The following is a 26,232-nucleotide window of genomic DNA, read 5'->3' as shown; positions in this document are numbered from 1 at the left end:
TTTTGTGTGACATAATATTCTATATTGTTAAAAAGTTACATAGTGCCGCTTTAACCACACAAGCACTATCTTATACTTTGGCTTCTCAAAAGTAGCTGGTCTAGGCTGAGTTGTTTTACAACTACAACATTTGAGTACTCAAGCTAAATTTAAGTACTTTTAATTTGATAAATGATGATGCCAATACTTATGTACTTTTATGGTTATTGTTATGTTACTTTTCAGGATTGAAAAAAAATAGCAAAAGTAGCAGATCTACAAGCTCAAAACGTGTCGCTTTGCACCGCGTTTCGATCTGCTACTTTTGATACTTTTGTGTGACACTGTAGTGTGATCAAGTAGGGCGTTAATTTACAAAAAAAAAACACAAAAAAGTTTGAGTATGGAGATAAGAGGTTTCTGCCCAACAGCAACAATATCTGAGTACTTCTTCCACCACTGCATATTTCAGTTGTACCACAGAGTGCTGTCAAAAGCAGACACCTAGCTGATAGTACATGATCAAACACGCGGTCCTTGTCTTGAAAACGCCTGAGAACTACTGCTCTACATCGACCACTGTGTTGGGTAGTGGGGTCTGGAGATGTTCTGACAGACAAAGACCCTCTTTAATAGAGGATTAATTTAGCCAGTGTGTTGGATGCAAAGTTTTGTTGCTCCAAGACACTCACGAGGAATGCAGAGTTAAGAGGCTTTTATTAAACCACAGGCTGTAGTGGGGTATATTAAAAAAACAACTGCTGGGGACCTATACTGGTTGTGGCTAAACAGAAGTTCTGACAAAGAGCAACTTTAATAGAGGATTAATTAAGCAATGTATTGGATCTAAAAAGGTTTTGTTGTGGCTAGACACTCGGGAGGAATACAGAATTAAAAGGCCTTTATTAAAACATCGGCACTGGTACATTCACACTGCTAAACAGTATTGGGCAGTAACTGTAATATATAGCCTACTTTCCCCTGTAACTAGTGTAACTTATTCCAATTGCCCAAACAATAAAACATATTGCAGTTATTAATCTAAGTAGCTTTGAGTTACTAAATTTAACGCTATCAGCATGTTGCGATGCAACACAATGTTAGGTTGTAGATTTGTTCTTTTTAAGCAAAATGATGGCGTTACGTGTTCGTGCAGGTCTGGGTGGCAAAAGTAATATAGTAATATGACTTTACCCTTGATACCAAGTAATGAGTAAAGACACATTATTACTTTTTAAAGGAGCACTAAGTAGTAACCTATCACTCTTCCTGAATGACTTGCCCAACACTTCCTGTGCTAGAGAGCTTTTGACTTAACATCTGTGGCTATAGAATAGATCTAGTCTAATGTCCACAAGAGGGGAGTCTTTTCCTATTCAACCAGCCATTCTTTTTTAGTAGTAGTTGTCCTAAACTTGCTTCAATGCTCTGGAGGAATGGCAAAAGAAATCACTGAATAAGAAAGGGCCTGTGTGTGTGTGTGTGTGTGTGTGTGTGTGTGTGTGTGTGTGTGTGTGTGTGTGTGTGTGTGTGTGTGTGTGTGTGTGTGTGTGTGTGTGTGTGTGTGTGTGTGTGTGTGTGTGTGTGTGTGCGTGCGTGCGTGCGTGCGTGCGCGTGCGTGCTGGGGGGTGTTGAACTGTGACAGGCAACTATTAAGTATGGTGTGGTGGAATTGCAAGGCTGCCCATGTCCACCCACTCTAACACACACACACACACACACACACACACACACACACACACACACACACACACACACACACACACACACACACACACACACACACACACACACACACACACACACACACACACACACACACACACACACACACTGGCACATTCAATGATGATACAGCAGCCTACAGGAGAGAGGTGGAGAACCTGTCACAATGGTGCCACAAACGACCTGATTGCGCTCGGGTGGCGCAGTGGTAAAGTATCTGCCCGCCTCCGCGGAGGCCGCGGGTTTGAATCCACCGCGGTGCATCCGGCTTTGTCGAGTGTCTATATGAACGTGTTCACAGGAGGGAAGCCGTGTCACTGTGCACATACTCCTACGGGCTGGGGCGGCACCTGTCAGCAGGGATTTTTGGGGCGGGAGAGGTAGGAGTGAGGCTCTACGTCCTCCCAGTAGGGGTTCCTCACTGGCAGGTGGGTCAGTAGGATACAACAACAGCAGTGACAATACGGGAATTAATTGACAGAATGACTAAATTGGAGAGAAAAAAGGGGTAAAAAGCTAAACATCTGAGATAGATAACTGCACCGCAGTTAAGTTAAGCAGTTAACTTAACTGCTGTGCTGTTATCTTACAGATACACAGTGTAGGGGGGTAGGCTACTGTTACATACAGATACAGCAGATACAGGAATAGCATCATAAAAAGCACCATCAATAATGAAGCAACAGTATGTAGTCCCAAAAATATATATTGTTGCTGTCGGGCAGAAACTCCATATTTTAACTTTTTGTGTTTTTTCGTAAATTAGTGTCCTACTTGATCATACTACAGCGTCACACAAAAGCGTCAAAAGTAGCAGATCTACAAGCTCGAAACGCGATGTGTTTTGAGCTTGTGGATCTGCTACTTTGGCTGTTTTTTTATTTGAATCCTGAAAAGTAAGTACGTTTTGGAGATATGAGGTTTCCACCCGACAGTAACGATACACAACAAATGTATGCACACAATAAAGCCAAGCCAAGCACACAAGCCAAGCATGGCCAGGTGGTTAGGAGTCGTGTAGAGAAATGTTCAAAATGAAATAGGAAAAAGAAAGAGAGACTGCCGCACTAACTCCAACATATCTGCCTCCAAGGCAGGCACGTAGTGCATGCTCTGACTGAGGACGTTTGGTATGGGCCCCAAGGCCCTCTACAGAGGTACCACCGAGAGCATCCTGACAGGCAGCATCACTGCCTGGAATGGGAACTGTAACGACCTCAACCACTAAGAATGTATGCTGATGTATATCATTGCCGTGGGGCAGAAACCTCCTATCTCCATATTCTAACTTTTTGTGTTTTTTCATAAATGAATGCCCTACTTGATCACACACAGAGTCACACAAAAGCATCAAAAGTAGCAGATCTACAAGCTCGAAACGCAGGGGCGAAGCGATGCGTTTTTACCTTGTAGATTTGCTACTTTTGCTGCTGAAATTGAATCCTGAAAAGTAACAGTTTTGGACATATGAGGTTTCCAATTCCACCCGACAGAGACGATATGGGGTTAAAGTGGTTAAAGTGATTTTTATTCAATTATATTAACTCATTTCGTTGGGGACCCCCTGGAACCCCCTCAAGGACCTCTGGGCGTCCCCGGACCCCACTTTGAGAACCAATGCTATAATTAAAGTGGATTGAATTGGATTGGATTACAGTACCAGCAGGTAAGTGACAGATTTGCTACACAGGTACGTCCCCCTGACAATCTGGTTTATGAATACACAAGCCAGGCAAAATAAAGAAAATAAGCTTGGTAAAACCAAATATTTTTTGTGTTTATTATACATTTATTATTACTGATGGTGCATGTCCGAGGTGCCAGAAGAAATGCTTTTTACTCTTATATATACACAGGTCATAACAATATAGGAACCTTGAACCTATCAAACAGATTTACTGCATTAATAGTGTATTTATGAAGTTTGCTAATCAACTTAAAAGGACTTAAAAAAATAGAATTTAAAAGTAAAACATTTAAAGTACATTTTCTTTTTAATATCAATGCACCTTTGTATTAACATTTTTAAATGTCTTAACAAGTTCAAAGCAAAATTCTGACATTTTCAGAAGTAGTGAAAATAGCTGATCTATAAGCTCAGCACATGTGACATTGCTAGGCGTTGTGAGCTTGTATTTTTCTTTTTTTTCTTTCACTTTCTCCACGCCATTTGGTGCCCCCCCCCCCCAGGTTGGTGCCCTGTGCTTCAGCACCTAAAGCCCTTCCAAGCCAGGGCTGGTCCTGGGGTCCCTTCCTAATGAGTCGAAAGTACAATATTTATGTTTCAAATGTAGTGGAGTGGAAGTCCTAAATATATATATACATATATGTATTTTTAATCAATTATGATTTATCAATTATAAATTCATCCGTTATTCATATCTATCACTCGAAAGCGACACTACGGAGTACAGTTTTAGTTTCAGGCTCCTCCTTTATTTCAAACGTCATCAGAATCGGATCTCTCTCTCTCTCTCTCTCTCTCTCTCCAGCGCCTCAGCATTGTGTCCAGTGTTGCCAGGTCCGCTTATTATAAGCTACTTTGGGCTTGTTTTTCTGTGAAGTTGATTTTCTGTAGAAGTATTTGTAGTTGCAGATTGCGGTTTTTTGGGCTTGTTTCTAAAGTGTAGTCACTTCTTTGGCCTTTTTTTCCCCCAAGATTTTGTTATTTAAAATAGCAGATCTACAAGCTCACAACGCATCACACCGCATTGCATTAGATTTAAATTGCTCATATGGCCTAGTAGTTGCTTCTATTGTTTCTCTAGACATGGTTGCTTATTTCTCTCATACAACCTGGCAACACTGCTCTCTCTCTCCACTGCCTCAGCCTGTTGTCTCTCACCCCCACACACAGAGACACACTGGTCCAGGATGAGCCGTTAAACAGGGCGGTGCATAGCGTTGCAGCCGGCTGCGTTTACATTTCACTAAAAGTATTCCACCATTTATCCAGAGAGAGAGACAACTTCTCCTCACTGCTGTGGACCCTTAAGACCCCCTGAGACGGAGGGATCCAACTTCTACTGACTGGAGGAACTACTGGGGGTGCAAGAAAGACAGAAAGAAAGAAAGAAAGAAAGACATTCATAGGAGGTGTCATTTGGTTTCTTTTTTAGCAGAGAGGAGATAGAGAGACGCAGAATACTCCATCCAAGGAGAGGATCTCAATTCATACTTGGAAGTTCTGATCCCTCCTGCACAGCATCGAACCGAGGACCCCCAGCAAGCAAGCGGCCCCTCCTGCACGCGCACGCGCGCACACGCACGCACACACACACACACACACACACACACACACACACACACACACACACACACACACACTGGAGGAGCTACATCAGTGTTTTTGGAGCTTGTGGATGTAGCACAGCAAGGAATAGATCCCCGTATGCCTCCGATCATTAGACATAAACAGAGAGTCAACTAATGTATCTGTGATCTCTTTCTGATCGCAACGATCAGATCACCCGCGCGCACGTACCACTGTGGCGTGCGTCCGGGACGCTTTTTTTGGATTGCATTATTATTACCCGACCCAAGTGGTTACTTTGTGTCCAGAACTCTCCACAAGGGAGCCCGCAGCAGGACTGGGAACATCGGTGGATGATCGCGTACCGTGGAGGAGGTCGCTTGTCACCAGCAGAAGGACGGCTATTATCATCAGTGCTCCGCACTGGGATTTCCAGGAGAAGTTGTTGTAGGCGATCAGATCCCGTTTTGGTACCGATCCGATTAGCGGGAGGGAGACGGATCCCCCGGGATCGTTTGTAGGAAGGGATCGAGCCATGGCGATGATGATGATGTGTTCGGGTGCGTGGATACTCCTGTTGGCTCTGCACATGCGAGGTAAGGAAACCTAACATCAGTTAGTGTCCCAACATAATGCTTATTCTCGTTGATCTAACTCTAGAGAGTGTTCATTTAACTCTGAGAGCGTACAGATGGAATCTCCTCGGTTCCATCTGTACACTCAGAGTTAAATGAACGCTGTACTGAGGATCTAGTGTTTCATCCGCAGACAGCATGCTTCTGCAAGAATGATAATGAATTTCGACTTGTGTGCTTGGGCTGAGTTGATTAATCGACGTGTTTATCGCTGCATATTACGTGCATTAGTAGTAGCCCACATTATTGTGTGTGTGACTGACTGTGGAGTGAGTCATTGGAAAACTGCTCAAGTATCAGCATCTGCATTCGAAAGAATACCAAAACGCTCGCCCCAAAACACAGTCGCCCCCCCCGGGGCAAATCCGGCGACCTCGGAACGGTCAACGGTTGCCACCTGGTATTCCTAGACGTAACCTCAGTAAAACTATGACTGAATCTAACCTTTATTCCTAAACGTAACCTCAGTAAACTATGCCTAAACATAACACTATGCCTAAACATAACCCTATTCCTAAACGTTACCTCAATAAAACTATGCCTAAACCTAACCTTATTCCTAACCTTAACCTCAGTAAAATTATGCTTAAATCCTTAACTTATTTCTAGCCTTATCCTCAGTAAAACAAATACAAGAACCGCTGTGGGTGGGTGAGTGGTCCACGCACTAAAGGGGGCGAGCGTGTTTTGGGGCGAGTCTTCCGGTTACCATTCAAACCTCTCTTTTACAGAGACCGTCCAACAGTGAATTGACCACAATAGCAGGCAGATGGCGATGTGTGCAGGGGCTGTCATGCAACAGCAATGCATTGCTGCTGCTGCTGTGCACCTTTTCCCCATTATTGGTACTTCCTTCCAATAGGAAAGATCATCACGCAGTAAATTGAGTGAAAGAGAGACTTTTGAAGCCACACTCACCAGCTGTCAAAACCCTGTACAGTACATACAATGCTTTGCAATTCATATGACTTTAAAATGCATTAACCACTTAAACCCCATATGGTTGAGTCCCCTAGTGTCTTTTCTGTTTTCTGTTATTGTGGGGAAAGCTTTCCCTACAATACGGATGCTGGGGTGTAAGTGGTTAATGTTCAAAATGATGTGTAGCCTACAGAATTGAAATAATTGAACACTTCATTCTATTCTTGGAGCTTTTAGTCGTTCTGGAAAATTCTACCGTGTTGGGTAGGAACTGTAATGATGCCATTGGAGGTGATGATGAATGATGATAAGTGAAATGATGAAGTGTCATTCAGTCTATTGACTCTCACCTCCCACATGAACCCTTCAGTTGGACTTAATAGTGCTGTTCCTCATAATCATCACCTGTGTTGTGTATCTTAAACAAAGAAACCACTGTGTGTGTGTGTGTGTGTGTGTGTGTGTGTGTGTGTGTGTGTGTGTGTGTGTGTGTGTGTGTGTGTGTGTGTGTGTGTGTGTGTGAGAGAGAGATGGGGGGGGTTGGTAAACTAAGCCTGCCTATGCATGCATGTGGGTTGATGCCCAAGGCATTTGATCCATTATGCAACACGTTATCTGCACTCAGGGCCTTGAGTAGAACAATTTTACGACGTTGTTTACATTGTATGGATTGGGTTTTAATTCTGTTTGGGCGGCGTTCAGTTTAGGTAGAGGTATGGGGGGTCAAGTGTGGCGGTGGAGTCATGTTATGTCCTGTCTTGTTTTGTAAGCAATGCTGTTTTTTTATGGGTTCGACTGATCTTATAATCACAGAGCTTTTAACCAGATGGAGCCATAGCGTCTGTTTTCTGGGGGCGAACATTCAGCCAAAATAGCTGATCTGCAAGCTCACAACGAGTCACAGCGTGACTCGTTGTGAGCTTGTGGATCTGCTATTTTTGGCAAAGACATTTGGTGTAGAGTGAAACAAGGAGAGTAGAGTACATACTACCAAGTATACAGAGCCCTGGGGGACAACGGTCAACTATGGGGTTTAAGTGGTTTACTTAACATGAGAATCAGGGCCGTTTGCTTTGTATACATGTCGTCTGTCAAACACACAGTGCACTATGCATACACTTAAAGGTTTGTAAATGTCTCCCAATTCCGTTGGTACTAGGCTAGCCTGCCTTCTTACATATATCCTAAGTTAGGGTAGGGCAATTAATCGAAAATATATATCAAAACCGATATTTAGAACCAATACACCGCCTTAATCTGGCTTGATTCATTGAGAAGCAGGTTTTCTTAAACCTTTCTTAATTTTCTTAAATTTTCTATATCAAGGAATTTTTTTTTTTAATAATCGACTAAATCTATAAATCTGTTTAACCACTTAAGCCCGGTTTTATACAGTACCTTGTTGTACAATGGTGGTGTGCAAAAATTGTGAAAATAGCCGATCTGCAACCTCACACCGTGTGCATCGTGCAGTGTTGTGAGCGTGTAGATCTGGCTATTATCGCTTTTTACAAAAAGATCCTCATTGAGGCAAACGTTTAGATGTTGATTTGAAGTCATATCGCCCAGCCCTGAAGCTAGCCAACCTTTTTACACATATCTGAACATGATCCCCCCCCCCCCCCCCCAGCTCCACTCCAGTGCAACAACAGCTGAGACGGTGACCTTGCTTTGTATGGCATGATGTGTTTAAGACTGACTGGACACTTTGATCAAAAGCTCTGTCTGATTTACATTGAGATGATCCCTCTGCTTGTGGTGAAGATCAGGATTAACTTGGTTCCCTTGGGATTCGCCTCGTTGGAAAATCTTTTGAAGCCGTTCAATCGAGGGAGTGGAACATGTCTCCAAATGGCACATCGGCCGAAAAGTGTTCTGTTCTGTTGAGGGCAGAACTAGTCGAATGAAACACTGCAAGACAACACCTTCCTGCTTGTGTAGTTGGATATAGTATACACACAGCAAAGTAAAGTGCCGCTTTTGTTTGCCTCATTTGGTCTGAAGCCAAAAGTAGTAGCTTCGCCTTCTTGTATTTGGGTTAATCTACCTAAACCGGTTTTAAACGTTAATCATTTCGATTGAGAAATCCTAATACATTAAGGTGTAACAGTTACTTATTTCTTAGTTGCTGGGTCATAGTTGTTTTAACCACCATTATTTTTAGCAAAAATAGACGATCTACAAGCTCAATGCGTTGTGAGCTTGTAGATTGGCTGTTTTTTTTCTATTCATTCTACAACAAAGTATAGCCATATAATTTAGCAAAACATCTGATGGTGACTTCATAATTTATCTCTTTCAAAGCGTTAATCGGTGCCAAAAGCTGCCAAAAGCTGCCAAACCTTTTGTCAAGTGTTGTTATCTTTTGGACCCCACTTTCTTTTGAGATGCAAAAACAAGAATTTGGTCTTTCACCCCAGGGGTCAAAGGGCAATGCTGTAAAATGCCCCCACATCCTTTGATGGCTTTAATTGATATACAACCTGTTCCAGACACCACAGCCCCAAACTGCATGCAAGTCCCAGCCAGCCCTTTATTGCACCAATGCAACTCATTATGCAAAGCCTTACACATGTAGCCTTAACATGGTGGGAATAAGGGTTAAAGAACGTGTATTCCCCAAAGAGGTGCGGCCATTAAATAAATTAAACATTGAGAACCATAGGACCTGTGAACAATGGGCGTCTAACACTGTTCTGATTGTAAATAATCTGGGTTCTAATTCCAGAATTATGTTTAATTGAGCGTGAATTGAGCTAGCAACCATATGGATTGTTTACATTGGGTTTGATCCTCTGGCTTTGATCCTCTGGCTCTGGTGTATGTAGAACCCTTATTGTAGTGGTTCTCAAAGTGGGGTTCCTGGGACCCCCAAGGGTCCTTGAAATGGTTCCAGGGGGTCCCCATCAAAATCTGTTTGGGGGTCTTTTGACATGAAAACGTGTGAGAACCGCTGCCTTATAAGAGTCATGAAATCCTCATCTTTTATTGGATTAAACATTTGGGAAATCAACCCACTGAATGACGGATGTGCATCAACCTTGAACGTACAATTACGCAGTGAGGGGAATTTGCACAGCTCTGAACTCCTATAATCCTGGTAATAGCTTTGGCACCGTGTGAAATTAATCAATGATTCCTTGCTTGTGAGACCCGTGTTGCACCGGTTCCGTCCGTCAGGCCTTGAGTGATGTGTGTGTGTGTGTGTGTGTGTGTGTGTGTGTGGGGGCGGGTTCCACACAGATGGGTTGAGGAGTCGATCCGCCTCTGTTTGTATTTATAGAACAAGGTGAAGCTTGGACTACATTATGTAGTGTATGCTCAATGTAAATAGTGACTGTACGGATTTATCATCGTTTGATCTGGGTCACCCAAGTGACGGGGAGCAGGGATAATGTCTTGTTTGAATTTGATTGACATTTACCTCTTTTAATATATTTTTTTATATATAGCCTTCGTAGTGTCTTCCGAGCAGTGGTGGATAGTAACTTAGTACATTTACTCAAGCAATGTACTTATAATTTTGTGGTACTTTACTTGAGTATTTCATTATAAAAATGTTGTAATACTTTTACACTTCTACTCCACTACACCTCAGGGTGAAATATTGTACTTTCCCCCTCCACTACAATTATGTGGCAGGTTTAGTTACTGGTGTTGTAGATCATCAGCTATTGGTTTGACAATTTTTTTTGTACTTTTAATTTGGCCCTTTTACTTGTAACAGAGTAAAGTATATTGACTTTTTTTGAGTTTTGACCTAAGAAAAAGAAACACTGCTTCCAAGTTTATTTACCAACCAAGTCCCTGGATATCAGTGTGCTGATTTGATGCAAATATGTGTCATTTAGCATGTATTTGGGCTGGTCACCAAATGGTCATGGGGAGTAGACTGGGGTCAGAGCACTGTCAGTGGAACAGGTGGGTCCCACAGTCCTGGCGGAGAGCCAGGAATGTGTGATTGGTACTCAAGTGACACAAGTGAATTGTTTTCACAAGCTTAACACGAGGTAGTACACTGTAAAATCCTCATTGTTAATTTAACTCTAAACGTCTTTAGTAGGACTGGCTTGGCAATTGACCAGAAAATATATTGATACCGACATTTAGAACCAATGACGGACTTAATCTTGCTCACGTAAATCAAATAATCAAGAACTAGCAAGGTTTCTTCCTCTTTATCTCTTATATCAACGAATAAAAAAAGAAAGTCAATATAATTATAATATAATATCATTTTTATAATCAACTCAATCAATTAGTCGGATTAACCACTTATAGCCACATATTGCACTGGTGGCAATGGTGGCGAACCAAAATGGCAAAAAATTATAAATAGCTGACCTACAAGCTCACAACGCATCTGCAATGCGTTGTGAGCTTGTAGATTGGCTATTTTGATGTGTAATCGATCATTTATTGTAATCAAGGCAATAGTTAGAAATAATTGATTTGATATTGATTTGAAGTCGTAACTCCCAGCCTTAGTATTTAGTTACATTTGTACGCTCAGTCAGATTAACCGTCGAGGGACCATTTGGTTACATTTTCAGGGTCAAATTAAGACTATGGATTTTACCGTGCACAGACACACTGGATGCTTCTCATGAAATATATCACATGCCATGGTTGTCGTGACACTTCTGTCTGTGTGATAGAATCATTATTGGACTGTTGGGGGGTCCTTGGATGGTGGGAATGGAGATGCAAATTGCCTGGATCCTCGTCCTCCTCCCAGGGGAGTCTTCTCTTTGGTTCCCTGGCGGGGGTGATGGACGGCCCGCAAGCGTCCTACTCCTGGGAGAATAGCGGAGAACTGACAGGAGATTAAAGCTTGGCTTTATTTGCCGTGGCGGCCTAATGGAGACACTTTGGGCAAGACAAACCTCATCTCTTTTGAGTGTTTTAGTTCACTGCTTCTCAAAGTGGAGTCCGGGGACTCCCAGGGGTCCTTGAAGGGGTTCCGGGGGGTCCCCAGCAAAATGTTTTAATACAGCATCAAAATCAGTTCAACCAATTTAAACCTATACTTCGGCTATTTGAAAATAGACAAGCTACAAGCTCACAGCGCTTCGCATCACGGCAAATTGTTTTCACCAGTATTTCAGAAACGGAGCGGTGTTCCCTTCATTCAAAGAGCTCTAGTTACACATTATTTATTTTCCTTCCAAGGCCAAGTTAATTAACGTTTTAAGGTTTGTATGATAACTGCCAATTCACCAGAGTCGTCATTCTAGGAAATAGCAGACTTGGTTCGATTATTATATTATTTCCAGGTAGCAAATTAGCCCCCCCCCCCTCCCCCCCCATGGTGCCCTGAGTAAAAGGCAGCAGCGTATTACCCCCCTGATGAATAAATGATAATGTTGATAAGCGCTGAACCTAAATAATGGAAAGGTTAGGGCAAAATGGAGTGCTCTCTATGAACGCATGACTGCACAAATACTATTAATAATGGGGTGCGTCTTATTATGCAGTGACTGTAGTTCGTTATCGTGGCTGTCGGGTGGAAACCTCTCATATCCACAGCTGTTACTATTCAGGAAAAGAGAAAAAGAGAGAAAAAGAACATTTTGCGCTCGGTAGAACAAAATCTACAAGCTCACAACGTGTCGAACGTATCACAACGCGCTGTGAGCTTATAGATCGTCTATTTTCTCTACTTTTGTGCGACAAAGTGTGGGCATTCATTTACAAAAAAAAAAAAAAAAAATATGGAGATACAAGGTTTCGGCCCGACAGCCACTATATGTGCTTTATGAATCCTCAAGCGAATAAGGGAAAGAGGAAAAAAAAGGAGACATCTCACTAAGGAAACGAGGAGTCATCTCACTCCAGTCATGTCTGTGATGATGAAATCATTTGGATCTGTTCCCTCATCACATGTTGAAGGAAATGTATGTCGGTTTAGTCACGTACACACAGAAAAATAAAGGTGCCAACTGGAACCGAAACCGCTTCTTTAAAGTGATGCCATAGAAGATCCAAGGTTGTTTAAAGATCCATTTATATTCTATTCTATTATATAAAGAACCTTTCACTTAAACCCTATGTTCTTCATGGGCAGATGTCTCCCAGGGGTCTATATTTGGTCCGCTCCTTTCTTCCCTACACACCACACAGGTGTGAGCTTGTAGATCTGCTATTTTTGGCGAATGTACACCTATTTAGACACGCCCAAAATCGGGATGCTAATATTTACACCTATTTGATCCCACAGGGAAAAATCAGTTTTCAGCTTCACCCAGCTGTTGGCTGCTCAAGTGGTCAGACTTGAGCACAGGGGGGAGCGGTTAGGGCTTTGTGGGCAAGTGTGTCCCCGAGCAAGACACTTGCTGAGGGACACCTCGACACATTGACAGGGCTGGGAATCAAACCTGTTTCCCAGGCGGCCTCTACCCGTTCAGCTATCGCCTCAAGTGGTTACGGTCCCTCAAAGAACCAGCAAAAATGCCATCAAAAATGCTTCTTTGACCAAAAAAGTCTCTAGAACCATTCACTACATAAAATGTTTTTTTTTAGTAGGTGATGGTTCTTTGTGGAACCATATAGTAGCCATTTAAAGATCCATTGAAAAATCATTATTGTTCTGTGTGTGTGACATTCTGTGCTCGGTAGAAAGGCTCGTTTCAGCAGTCTACTTAGAGCAGGGGTCTTCAACCTTTTCAGGCCAGGGACCCCCAAACTGATGGGGAGATGGAGCAGGGACCTCCTACCTCGTAGGGTAGGGGGTCTACCACATATTGTATATATATATATATATATATATATATATATATATGTGTATGTACAAAATATGTATAAACATACCATGTTATTGTGCATTGTGCCTCCATTTATCTGTTTGCTATGGATTCATGTTATGTTTAAAGACAATTTGATTATTATTATTTTTTTCAAACAAAAATATTTTTTCAAACAACAATTTTGCGGACCCCCAGTAGTACCTCCGCGGACCCCCTAGGGGTCGCGGACCCCCTGTTGAAGACCTCTGACTTAGAGTGTCTACTCTTCCTCTACCATTTGGTGGCTTGTCTGGGTGCATTCCCACTCCATGAGTGTCCCCTCAGTGCTGCCTAGCTCCCCTCACACCCAGACAGTCAACCATGGTTGGATCAGAATCGAAATGGAGCGCACGTTTAGCTGCAAACTGCCGCTGCAATTTTCTGGTTCAAATCCTTGAAATCCTCTTCAGTTTCACCTCAAATGCCACAATATGTGAAGTACAGGACAAAAAGGAAACCAATAGAGGGGGTATCAGGCCTCGCCTCTGTGTTGGTCTTAATCTACTTTGCTGAGTCCAGTCTTGATTTCGGTTCTGTATTTAGTCATATTATTTTTAGGGTAAATGTTTCAATTCCTGCCAGCTTCTTCTCTGTACAGAATTCAACCTTGTGACTACACTTGTGTTAATTCTCCTTTTTGTAGTTTGTGGAAGTTCTTAAAGGAGCTCTCTTCACCCATTCTGAACCTTCTCTTTATATAGGCTAATTGGTCCTCACTAATGTTCACTTGATGGCACAATTTCTGTCTACTCACTCTGCATCATGTTGGTTAAGAAAACTGTACCAATTATAGCATCAATGGGGATTCCAATCTAATAGAAACTACAGCCTTGGCCCGGACGGCTGGCGGAGTGGTCCGGGCACGCGTGTCGCAGGTTTGAATCCCGATCCAGACGACATTTTCTCTCTCTCTCCCCATTTCCAGTCTCAAAAAAAGCAACTACAGCCTTTTCTCTTCCTGGAAAGATAGCATGCCGAAATAGAAGACATCGTTCTTGGATTAATAAAAAATTAAATAAAAACATGAATTCTTGTTTGAAATTACGAAACCTGCCTACCGAGGATATCAGGCAGGCAGGTTTCTGGGACACAGTGAGTAGACATAAATGATGGCATCTTTTAATGAACATTAGTGATATGAATATACCGTAGGTTGAAAATGGGTAAAGTGGTCCGTTTAATTATTCCAGCAGATATGGATAACCTTCTTTCAGGTATAATATTCAGGTGATGAACAGTACAGTAGCCAATGCTACAGCGGTTATCACCGTCTTCTTGCCTGCCAGCAGCTTCCACAACAAACTATCCCATTTCAACATTGTCTTAGTAGACAATGTTGACAATCATGTGGCCACTGCAGGTTTAAATATGGAATCACAGTTTTTCTAGCATCCTTGGTTCTAGCTCTGTATAAGGAGTGTACGTGATGTTTGACGTCTTGTAGTTACGTTTTAAAGAGCCATCAAATATGCAGATGTACAAGCTCATAGCTCGGCACAGAGTGCCGCTCCATGAGCTTGTAGATCTGCTATTTTTGAACAATCGTGAAAATGTGTGCAAATCTTTTAATATATATATATTTTAAAGCGAACATTTTTTACTCTGTTTCAACTTCTGGGGATCCCTGGAACAAAACATTTTGAGATGGGGGTCCACGGCCAAATACTGTACATATAATTTTTGAGAACCACTGATATTAATTATAGCAACATTAGTTTTGGATTTAGAATACATTTGTAGAATCCCCCAGAAGCAAAGATTTGAGTAAAAAATATTCGCTTTAAAAATATATATATTTAAAGACCCACGATTTTTTCCAAAATAGCAGATCTACAAGCTCATAGCGCGGCACCGAGTGCCGCGCTATGAGCTTGTATATCTGCTATTTTTGATTAGCCCAAATAAATAAAAAAATGACACACAGCTGCGTTCCCGGTCTTAATGGGTTAAAAGATAATTTCAGTTTAAATCCAAACATACACATACTGCACCTACAGATAACAGTTGGTGGAACTGGAACTAGATAATGGGACTGAGGTGGCGGGTGAACTCCAGGTCTCCTGCAGGTCGTTAAAAAAACCAAAAAGTGTGCGTTTGTGGAAATAAAGAAAATCTGATCACTACAAACCTCTACACTAAATCAATTCCCCAACCCCCCAGCGACTGCCCTGAACAAGTCAATTTACAGCCGACAGCTGGGTTGATGTGCCTCCATTAACGGGGAGCTGACCTCCAGATAAGCGGGCGCTGACGAACCTTGTCAGTCTGAGGAGGAGAGACGGGGAGGAGGAAATATGGATCCTGCGAGGCGGAAGTAACACGTGGTCCAACAAGGTTGATCGGCCTGTCAGAAGTGTGTCATCTTGACTTTCTGCCGCCCCGCCCCCCACATAGAGCTCCTCTCTGCGTCTATCCATCTGTCTCTCAGTCTCTGCCCCCCCCCCCCCCCCCCCCAGAAAGGGCGTGGCAATTAACCAAAATATTGTTGTAGGCGGGCACAACATATTCATATACACAACATATTCTAACCCGTTGTGTTTTTTTCATAAATGAATGCCCTAATTGATCACACTACAGCGTCACACAAAAGCATCAAAAGTAGCAGTTGCCTTTTGAGCTTGTAGATCTGCTACTTTTGCATTTGAAACCTGAAAAGTAGCAGTTTTAGACATATGAGGTTTCCACCCAACAGAGACGGTATATAAAAACAAATGTATAATCAATATCTGACTTAATCTGGCTCATCTTGTAGGTTAATCAAATCATCGAGAAGTATTTCTTTCCTGTATACAACAAATCTGCACACGGTTGGAATAATAATAATAATAATAATAATAATCATGATGGATTTGAAGTCGCATCGCCAAGCCCCCCCCCCCCTCTCTCTCTCTCTCTCTCTCTCTCGCTCTCTCCCCCCCCCCCCATGGATGTGTCTCCTCGCCTCTCATTTCTCAGTGAGGATGATGCGTACTGCGGTGGGCGAGGGAGCCCATACAAAAGGGGGTTTGTTTTACGAAACGTTTCCCCCGTTTTAATGAGTGATGGTGCGCTCGCTCATTCAATATTCCGAGCCCGGTATCTCTCTCGCTCTCTCTCGCTCTCTCTGTCTCTCTCTCTCTCTCGCCGACCCGGCGCTTCAAAGCAACAGCTTGGCTGTAAACAGCGGTGGGAGGGGAGGGGGCGGTGGGTTTGCTTAATAAAAAAACAAACCCAGGTTTATTCGTCCTCCCTGACATGAAGCTATAAGCTCCTTGTGTGCGTGCTTGTGTGCGTGCCCTGAATCAGTGTGGCGCAAAATGCTGCAATAGGGGTGCAACAGTTATTAAAACTAATTGATTTCATCAATTAAAAAAAATAATGATCAATAATCAATCATTTTATAATATATTTGATTAGTAATCGATCAATATTTTAAGCATGTCATTATAGGCGAAAAGTAAAACATAAATGTAAATGTCTTTCAAATATAGTGGAAAATATCGCAACATGGCCATTTTCACTATATTCGAACACTTTTTAAAACAATGAGAATTGTGAACTTGTAGAGCTGCTCTCTTCACAAACCCCCCCCCAAAAAAAAATGTTATTTAACTATAATCGAGGCAAAAGTTTGAAATAATAGTGATTTAGATTTAAAGTCATATTGCCCATCCCTTCTCTCTCATTACCCCGTTACCTCTCGCCATGTCTCTACATCTCCCACTGAGGAGGAACGCCGGCCTGCAAACGCTCTGCGTGTGCGTGCGTGTGTGTGTGACTGTGTGTGCGACTGTGTGTGCATGTGTGTGTGTGCGTGCGTGCGCAGTGCTTATAAAGCGGCCACCGTTTTAATAAATCCACTGAGGGAATGCCGCCGTTTATGGAGGAGGAGGAGGAGGAGGAGGAGGAGAGGAGAACGGGGTGCATCCCCCCCCCCCCCCCCCCCCATTCTGTTGTTTCTCCCTCCTGTATTTGTCTGATCTAATTTGACGCTGTTGCATCATGGGACGTTAAGCGCCGCCGCCCGCTACAGGGCTACTACAGCTACAGCCGCACCTTAACTGTTCCGCCTGTTATGCATATGAATCAATCGCTCAAATAGGTGCAGTGCTGATGCGGTCTTTTGTCCTTTTACAGCCACAGATAAGGGGATAAACTGAAGTCTTTCCTCTCCCCTGAAGGCGTGTCTAACAGTGTTATCTCTCACCCTCTTAACTGTCTCTCTCACACACGCATGCACGCACACACAGGTTTGTGTTACTATACTTGTGTGAGGAGATAACACATTTTAGGTAGAAAATAGCTGAAAAATAGCAGATCAACAAGCAACGCTTTGTGAGCTCGTAGATCGGCAATTTTTCAGCGTGTGATATCACTGCACAACTAAGTTTGAGATACGACTCTAATCCTTAAACCCCTACACCTAACCTCTAAATGCCTATCATCCTAAACCCTAACCCCAACCTGAATCTTTTTCTAATTGTAAATCTAATCTTTTGAAATAATAATAATAACAAATAAAATGTAGGAAAAAAATAAAATAAAGGGCTATATACTTGCGACCCACACAAACATGGGTCCTGACCCAGATACACATTAATATCATGAGGGGGGGGGGGGGGGGTACAGGTGGAGCCTTCTTTCCCCTTCCACAGATCTGACTTCTCTGAAAACAATGCAGCATTATGGAGAAATTCAGCCAGGCTTGAAACTGGGGGGGATCAATAGCAGACTACATTAGTTACTTTGGCATGGACCCTGCTGGCAAAAGTGGAAGGATCAATGCCCCGACTGCAGGCCATTTCTCTGTTTATCTTCATCTCAGCCTCTCTGTGAGGCTGCGCATTGTTTATATATCCGCGCATCGGTTTACACGCCCCATATCAGAGAAAACACAGGAGTTTGGGCTGTGTGCACAGAGTCAAATATTTATTTGTATGTAATATATATAGTTCTAATTACTAGCGTATACCGTCATTCATTCTGAAAGTAGGTCATGTGTATTATCATCTATGTAATTATTTGTTCAGTTAGCATCCCTATTCTAGGAACGCAAAACCTCCTATCTGAAAAATGTTCATTGTTGGGAAAATGAAAAAGAAAACTACAAAATGTTGTATTTTTTTTGCACAATGCTATTTTTTTATGAAACCCATCACATAATACACCGTTTCTGGATGTCTGGACTATATTACATTATTATATGTTAATTACACTTATTTCATATAGCAAATGCAGATAGGAGGTTTTTCCCCACTTTTCCTGGATAATTCTGCAGATAGGAGCTTTTACACTTCAATGTTAAGTGATTGCATAACTAAATAATGACAAATAATACTGGCTGTAAATACATACATTTACAGCTGCAAACAGTTGCATCAGTGGTGTGGTCTAGTTTTTTTCCCGGAGGTATACGATAATCATTCCCTGCACGAGATGCGCGTGGTCGTGGGTATACGCTAGCGCGTTTTCAATGGCTTAAATGGTAGACTGTATACGCTTTTTCCCCAAAAAATTTGCACTGTATACAGCGTATACAGCGTAACACGGTAGAACACACCACTGAGTTGCATTGAATGCTTTTTTATTTTATTCAACAAAAAAAAAAAAGTTTGCAGGGCAATTCTCACAAAAAATGTGCTAAGAACAGTCCCCAGCAAGAACCTGAAATAAAAGTGCTTACAAAAAGGACAACAGGAATACAATTAGGTGGACTACAAAACAACTGGCCCAGGCACCCCTCGACATAATCCCCCCTATACTCTCTACCCCCCCAACTCCACCACCTGAAATACCTCCCCACTCCCACAACCCCCATTCCCCCCAACCAGCACACCACATGCCCCAAACCCCACCCACCTAAACCCTCATGCCCTCCAACTCCCCTAACTCATACAACTGGATCACCAAATTGTGTCCAGTGTGGACAGTGGAATAGTATGTAAGATCATTGAATGTCTTAAAGAGCCTATAAGCAAGGAGGAAAGACGGATGCCTTGACCCTAGAATCACCAAAGCCAGGGAGGAGATGAGAGCAGCACACAGGGACTTTGTCGCTGACCAAAAGGGAGAGGGTCTGAGGGAGGAATATAAGCGGAAGAAGGAGGAGCTATACCACGTGTATGCAACTGGAACAACAGGAGCTGACCCAAAAGATCAGGGACATTAAAGAGGTGCATGTTAACCAGAAGCATGGCAAGAACTGGAAGCTCATCAATGACGTTTCTGGCAGAAGCTCTTCTCAGACTTCTGGGGAGAAAGCGCAGAGGAACGAGTTGAAACATGGTACCAGCACTTGAAAACACTCCTAGGAAATCCTCCTTCAACCAAAGAAGAGGATGATCCGATGTTCCCGTCTGGTATGGGAAGGTCATGGAAGACAGATCATTCACCATGGATGAGTACCAGAGGGCCAAGGCTACTATCAAGTGAGGCAAGAGCTGCAGGGAGGATGGAGTGATGTATGTGCCCATAGACGAGGTGGTGTTGGATTTTATCAAGCACACACGTCTAGCGAGCTGCCGAAGCTGTGGCGCAAAATGATCATCAATCCAGTACCAAAGTCAGGCGACCTCACCAAGACAGACACCTCCAAGGCATTAGCCTGAGCTCACAAGTCGCAGGTTTTAGACCCATCTCAGACCCTGTACTGAGAAACTCGCAGAACGGCTTCCGCCTGGAGCGAACAGCAGGCGGGCAGATACTGGTGCTGAGGAGGATACTGGAAGGAGTAAGGGAGCGGAATCTTTCAGTGGTGATCACCTTCATGACTTCCAAAAGGCTTTTGGCACCATCCACCGGGGGAAACTGATGAACATTCTCTGGGCCTACTGAGTTCCTGAGAAGATGGTTCAAATGATGGAGACAAGCTACTCGAGGCAGTCCAGGACTTCAAATAACTTGGGCCTGGACTGCTTCAATGGAATAGGACCTGAAGGTCCAGGGGGTACTTGACTAGAATGCCTTGCATGGGATGAGGAGAGTGTGGAAATCAGACATGGGAGAAGACCTCAAGAGGCGGCTGTTCGTATAGCTACAGTGTCAGTACTGCTGTATGGGGCTGAGACATGGACCGTCACAGCACAACAGGAAAGGGCCTTGGATGGAGTCTACACAAGAATGCTACGAATGGCACTAGTCACATGGACGGACCACATCAGAAATGTGGTCCTCTACGGTAACTTACCATGGGTCACAGACAAAGTCAGAGAGAGAAGGATGAGGCAGGGCACTGCGTCAGGCACCCATAACTAGTGGCAAGCAAACTGACACTATGGGAGCCAACCCAGGGCAAAGCCAGGAAAGACAATAAGTGCACCACCCTACGTAGATGAACTTCGGCGTAACAGCTTAGCTAACAACACTGTAGAGCTCAAGACCCTGATCAAGACCCTGATGCTAGATAGGAGAGTGTGGAGGGCAGCGATTCAGGAGTCCTGAGTTGGTGTTGGCTAGACCACACTCGCATCGCAAAGACCCTATCCTATATGCTCCGGCCTAACTGGCCCATGCCCCCGTCAACATACCCCCCCCATACCCTATACCCCCAACTCCACCACCTGCAATACTCCCCCACTCCCACAAACCCCATCCCCCCAACTGCCAGCCCACACATCTCCGCCTCCATAACTCAAACCCCCATCCCACTTCAGGAGTCCCGAGTTGGTGTTGGCTAGACCACACTCTTGCATCGCATCGCAAAGACCCAATCCTATATGATCCGGCCTAACTGGCCTATGCCCCCCTCAACATAATCCCCCCCATACCCTATACCCCCAACTCCACCACCTGCAATACTCCCCCACTCCCACAAATCCCATACCCCCCAACTGCCAGCCCTCACCTCTCAACCCCCATAACTCAAAACCCCATCCCACTCCATACCCTCATACCCCCAAATCCCACCCAACCCATTACCCCCACTCCCAGAACCCCCGATCTCCATGCCCCCAACCAGCACACCACAACCCCCAAACTCCACCCACCCAAACCCTCATGCACCCCCCACCCTATAACCCCCCAACCGCCACCCCACACCTCCCACACCCCATAACTCCAAACCCCATCCCACCCCCATACCCTATACCCTCCAACCAACACACCACAATATTCTCACAGGTTTGTTGGCTGCCACGGTGTTCACGTGTGATTTTGATCTGCAATTATTAAAAAATCACGACATGGACGTTCACATCTAAGCAGCAATGACAACCTCTAACCACAAGTTCAAAATGTTCAATGCCAAAACCTCCTATCTATACCTAAAAATGACCTCCTATCTACATAGATGCACATAGGAGGTTTTTACCTAGAAATAGTTAGGCTTACAAACAAACATTATGTTGTTAAATAATGCTTTTTTAATGCTCATTTTGAGATCAAGACATTCTACAGTACTGTAACAAGTAATACCATTAACATTTTTGATCAACTCACACTCTTGGTGTGATAAAAGTTTCACCACCTGACACTAATCATTAGCAATCAACAAGGCAATGCAATTAACTTGACAGTTACTAACAAATACTTAACTAGTAAGGGTGGAAGACACTTTTTTATTTTGAAAATAATTGATTACTACAAACTGAAAGACATTTAGACGGTCTACATAACATAGAATTCCCAAGTTTCAGCTCTGTCTGCTGCTCAACTAGTTCTGGTGCAGATAAGAGGTTTTGCGCTTCAACATTTTAGCACTAATTGGCACTGAACAAGATAGGAGGTTTTAGTCAAATGACTTTTTCTGACAAAATGAGGGGCGGGACTATCTTGCAGACAGACTGAGCATGTGCAGCATAGCCTATAGTCCTCATCCACAGTGAAATCCGAAAATCATGAAATTTGCACTTAGGAGGTTTTGCATTTTGGCCATCTATATGCGGTGAAAATACAAAATCTACAAGCTCGAGATTTGGTGTTGAGGGAAATACTAACAGAGCTAGTTTAGAGCCCTGGCGACCGCGTCGTGTTGCGGCACATTTTGAACTTGTAGATCGGCTATATTCAAATTTTTGACTTAAATCATTTTTTTTAAAAAATTTATTAGAATGTATTTTTCCCTCTTTTTTTAAATGTTTTTTTTTTTTTTACAAAATATCGGTCAAAACATCAACAATTGGTGGGCTAGTACAGTGGTTCTCAAAGTGTGGTCCAGGGACCCTCAGAGTTCCTTGAGGGGGATCCAAATGGACCCCTACATGTCTTTAACTCGGAAGAGTGTACACATGTACACGCTTCAGAGTTATGGGGGTACTTGAAATGAAAACGTTTGAGAACCAACGGGTTAAAATCGGGATTATGTGCAAAAATCTGGCATGGGTCGGCGCTCTTGCCCGGTTCAGACGTGGGCGTTTTCCACGCTGGCAGCGCAGCAGCGCCAGCATCTATCTGTAGCATTCACTGGTGGAATTAAGCAGCAGGCGTTGAAGAGTGGGTTTGGATGAAAATTGTAAAGGAATCATGATGCGTCATCCATCGTGTGGGCCGGGCCGTTTGTCCGTAAGATCCACAGAATGAGGCCAGAAGTTGATACTGAGGCCAAGCTCGATCAATAAAACAAATCCTTCTGTCTTGTGGTGGTGGAAGAATCATATTTGTTACTAAAGTTATAAAATGTAAGTGAAAGTAGCACAATGTAGAAATACAAAAAGTCTGGTATTCAAAATGTTTACTTGATTAAATTACAAAAGTATTGGCATGGAAACGTATACGTACCAAAGGTTAACATACTCCTTATGCAGAATGCATGATCATAATCATATGTTATTGGACTAGAATTGTCCAATGACATGAGCCCTATTTTATATTTCGGCTATTTGAAAATAGCAGATGTCTTGCCCACGTGCCGGCGTATGAGTCGGCGATACAGATCTTTTCGATAGGCGTTCCAACTGCGAACACCCACACGTTGACCCTGCCAGCCCACGCCGTTCGCTCTCTCACTGACTTAGCTCAAGTGAGCACCGCACGTGCGTGTCTTGGTGTCTTCTCTCCATTGATTTTCCTTCTGTTGCTAAACATTGTATGTTAATCGCGTACATGCGCTGTGCTCACAAGTAGGGCATCGGTGTATATGCATTTCAGATGGAAGCGTTTGCTCCTGGCACGGTGCACGCTCTTTGTCAGCATTACACAGCCCCTGGAAATGGAAGAGAAAAAAAAGGCGAGCAAATGGAAAGGAATGAGAAACATGATATTGAGCCTTTTTATATATTTTGTTAAATACTGCAACAGACCCCCTTTAAAAATAATATTAAAAAAAAGAATGGCATTCCTGCTCCTGCTTGCTTAGTCACTTTGCCAAGTGTTTATATGCTGAGTGATCGCACTTTCCTAAGTCATGGAAAAAAGATGTACGAGTGCCAAAAACCTTTAAACAAGACGAGTGGGGGGGTCGGGGGGTCGGGGACGGACGACGGGAAAGGGGATTTGGATGTCGGCGCGGCGGGTGGGGGATGGGGGGCTCGTGCGGGGTCATGCTGTGCTGAATAGGGCTGTGTTCCAGGGGTGATTCCAAGTTTGTGCCTTCCAACAGAGTTCCTGGCCGTGACCCCAGTGTGAGCACCTTGGGAGCCGCTGGCTGGCTGGCTGGCTGGGATGGAGAGACATGAGGCAGCGCAAATAAATACAAAAGTTTAATTCTGTTTCTTTTCCAGCTCGTTAGGCTCGGCCTGTGCTGTGCTGCGGTCAGCGTGTAGGAAGCCCCCATTGGATATGCGGAAAAATGAAGTAAAACAAAACCTCTCATATCCGCCATTACAAAGCTGTAGCCTTTAAATAAACACGTCGGCTGGCCTGGGCCCTCGCCTATAACTGGACCAATATTATGTCATCATTGAGCGCACCACAGATTAAATCGACAACTCCATCAATGTGCTAGTAAATAAGAACCATATGGCGAATTCAATGAAGTCCCAATAAGGGGGGTCGGGCGGGTGGCAGGGGGGGGGAGTGATTGTGATGTTTTGAATGGGGGTCGTCCCAGGTTTCAAATGGATTTCAGATGAACACGGGGCCCCAAATGGCTGTTGGAGGAAGGAAGCCGATTGGGTATGCCCCCCCCCCCCCCCCCCCCACACACACACACACACACACACACACACACACACACACACACACACACACACACACACACACACACACACACATACATGATTGAGCGAGAGTATTTAGTAATGTTGGAATGGGAAGAAGAGAAAAAAAACCAAACAATCCGCCGCCACAGCGGGCCGCCGTTCTCGTTGGAAGCGGGTCCAACAGCAACGGGGGGCTGATTTTGTGTGCCGTGTCACGGGGGAGGAGGGGTTTAAAGGGTTAATCCCATGGCCGGTGGGACGGCGCTGTATAGTAGGATCTGCTGGAGTAGTGCAGGGTGGAAGTGGCTCTGGCCTCCCTGTATACGCAGCAGCCCTGTACATGTGGTGTGTTTCAGTTGGACGCGGGGGCTGGGGCGGGGGGTCTCTTTCAGCCTCACAATACTGATGCCACATGACGGGGTGGGGGAGGCGGGGGGGGGGGGGGGGGGGGGGGGTATTTGTTTTTGCCGGGATGAGGGGGTAGTCGGTGCAGCGGAGCGTGACTCCTCCGTGTGTGTGTGTGTGTGTGTGTGTGTGTGTGTGTGTGTGTGTGTGTGCGCGCGCGCGTGCGCATTGCTATGCTTGTGAGGGTCAAATGTCCCCACAAGTGTAGGAGAATGTAAGAAATAGACAATTGTACAATTAGGACAAGATTCAGGGTGGAATTGGGGTTAGGATTAGGAATGTAGAGGTTAGGGGTTGGGGTTAGAGTTATATTATGTGTCGCACACAGAAACTAGATCATTTGGTGAACTTAAAGGCTAAATTGTCGGCTTTGGAGTTGGGGTTAGAAATGGCATTCATAAAATCCTATGTCGATGTCTTCACAAGTATAGTAGTACAACCGTGTGTGTGTGTGTGTGTGTGCGTGTGCACGCACGTGTGTGTGTGTGTGTGTGTGCGCGCGCACGTGTGCGTCCGTGTTCAGGCCCCGAGGTATATAGAGGCAGGCAAGCGTTCACAGTGGACGCTCCCGGGGCTGTGCCCGCCCCCCCTTCCTCCACCCCCTTCCATCCTGACCCAGTTTCTTCTCCGCTGCTCGTATGCCCCCCCCCCCCCCGCCCTGCCACCCCCCCCCCCCTCTCTCTCTCTAATTGCCGCTCAACAAACACCGAGGCCATCTGCTCGACCGGAGCCCGCCCGTCTCCATGGAGACGCTGCGAGGCTTTTCGGATTTGCTGCGCGGACTTGACCGTCGGGGGCATGGAGGTCGGGGGTGGGGCGCGGGGTGGAGGCAACGAGGAATAGTCCTGACTTTGACGTTTGCGTGCGGCAACACACCTGCGTTGTGGATGAGAAGCTACTATACTGTATTTCGCAACTGTTTTGTCAGAAAATGGGAAAAAATAACCTGTGTTCCAATTGATCCAAATTATTACTTAGTCACAAGCCCTTGTTAATACTTTTCATTTGTTATATTTATATATATATATATATTATGTTATATATATATTTATAAAACTCACAGACACACTTAACCACTTTCATTGTCAAAATAGTCTGAGAAAATAGCTGATCTATGAGCTCCCAACGTGTCACAATGCAAAGTGTTGTGAGCTTGTAGATCGCCTATTTTTGCTACTTTTGCGTGACACACATGCATGTCGAAAGTAGGGCAATCATTTGTGAAAAAAACATTGAAATATGGTTTGTGAGGAGGATGTGATTAGAAAGAACATTATAGTTCTTGTTGTTGAGGTAGCTTATTAGATAGTTTTGGGTCTTGCACATGGAAAGAACTTTACAGGTATACTGAGTAGCATTCTGCCCCTGCCACTTGTAAACAAACAAGTACAACCCTAATAGGAACAGTTATCACATCCCCTTATTCAGCTCTCGCCAAATGGGGACAATCCAACAAACCAGGGTTCCTGCGTGTC

At 44.0% G+C, this 26,232-nt stretch overlaps 1 protein-coding gene across 1 annotated transcript in view; it reads left to right on the top strand.

The window, feature by feature from the left end:
* Positions 1 to 4,564: 4,564 nt before the first annotated feature.
* The window catches only part of nectin1b (nectin cell adhesion molecule 1b), a 144,352-nt gene continuing 122,684 nt past the window's right edge, over positions 4,565 to 26,232 (top strand). The window contains exon 1 of the mRNA XM_080428831.1: positions 4,565 to 5,553. Coding sequence (XP_080284957.1) covers positions 5,493 to 5,553 — 61 coding nt within the window. The 5' untranslated portion in view covers positions 4,565 to 5,492. The remainder of the gene's footprint in view (positions 5,554 to 26,232) is intronic.

Source organism: Gymnoscopelus braueri (genome assembly GCF_963280865.1).
Source record: "Gymnoscopelus braueri genome assembly, chromosome: 5".
Taxonomy (NCBI): domain Eukaryota; kingdom Metazoa; phylum Chordata; class Actinopteri; order Myctophiformes; family Myctophidae; genus Gymnoscopelus; species Gymnoscopelus braueri.
This window is presented reverse-complemented; position numbering and strand designations above follow the sequence as displayed.